The 853-nt window shown below is 40.1% G+C and overlaps 1 protein-coding gene across 2 annotated transcripts in view; it reads left to right on the top strand.

Moving 5' to 3' along the window:
- The window catches only part of LOC109840691 (DNA replication licensing factor MCM4), a 12,711-nt gene that overhangs the window by 2,718 nt on the left and 9,140 nt on the right, over window positions 1-853 (top strand). Inside the window, exons 8-10 of one of the 2 annotated variants that reach the window (XM_020409423.1) lie at window positions 217-429; window positions 526-577; window positions 721-767. In XM_020409423.1, coding sequence (XP_020265012.1) covers window positions 217-429; window positions 526-577; window positions 721-767 — 312 coding nt within the window. Of the gene's footprint in view, window positions 1-216; window positions 430-525; window positions 625-720; window positions 768-853 lie in introns of both variants that reach the window. The other variant, XM_020409422.1, reaches the window with a different exon arrangement.

Genomic DNA, 853 nt, shown 5'->3' on the forward strand with positions numbered 1-853 from the left:
ATGCCCTAGTAGATCTAATCTCTAAAATAGAGCTTTAGACGGCCTACTTTGTGTTCTATGCCTTTGCCACTTGTGTTGTCTAGATATTTTTTACTGTCGTGCCTACGGGATTTGGTCTAGCACAAGTTTGCTTCTCTATTGAATACTAACATCCATTCATTTATCCATAGCTTCATTTGTTTTCAAAAACTGATGTTTTCTATTATCTTTCTATAGCTTTTTGGAGGAATTGCTCTTAAACTTAACTCTGGTGCTAGCTTCCGTGGAGACATCAATATTCTACTTGTTGGAGACCCAGGAACCAGTAAATCCCAGCTACTCCAGTACATACATAAATTGTCTCCCCGTGGTATTTACACCAGTGGAAGAGGAAGCTCTGCTGTGGGACTTACAGCCTATGTAGCAAAAGACCCAGAGACTGGAGAAACAGTATGTGACCTTTGATGTCCTTTTAAATTGTATTTTTTAGTTCATCTTCAACATACTGATAGTTCATTCTGAGTATTTGGTGTTGCCTGCACATAGGTTCTGGAGAGCGGAGCATTGGTCCTTAGCGATAAAGGTGTCTGCTGTATAGATGAATTTGATAAGATGTCTGACAATGCTCGTAGTATGTTACATGAGGTCGGTAGAGTTTTCTAGCCCCCATAACAATCTTGAATCTGTCACTGCTTTTATAGCCAAACTGTTGAACTTCAGTCCCCTCCTTCTGCTGTATAGATGAATTTGATAAGATGTCTGACAATGCTCGTAGTATGTTACATGAGGTCGGTAGAGTTTTCTAGCCCCCATAACAATCTTGAATCTGTCACTGCTTTTATAGCCAAACTGTTGAACTTCAGTCCCCTCCTTC

Source organism: Asparagus officinalis, chromosome 5 (genome assembly GCF_001876935.1).
Source record: "Asparagus officinalis chromosome 5, Aspof.V1, whole genome shotgun sequence".
In the NCBI taxonomy this organism is placed as follows: domain Eukaryota; kingdom Viridiplantae; phylum Streptophyta; class Magnoliopsida; order Asparagales; family Asparagaceae; genus Asparagus; species Asparagus officinalis.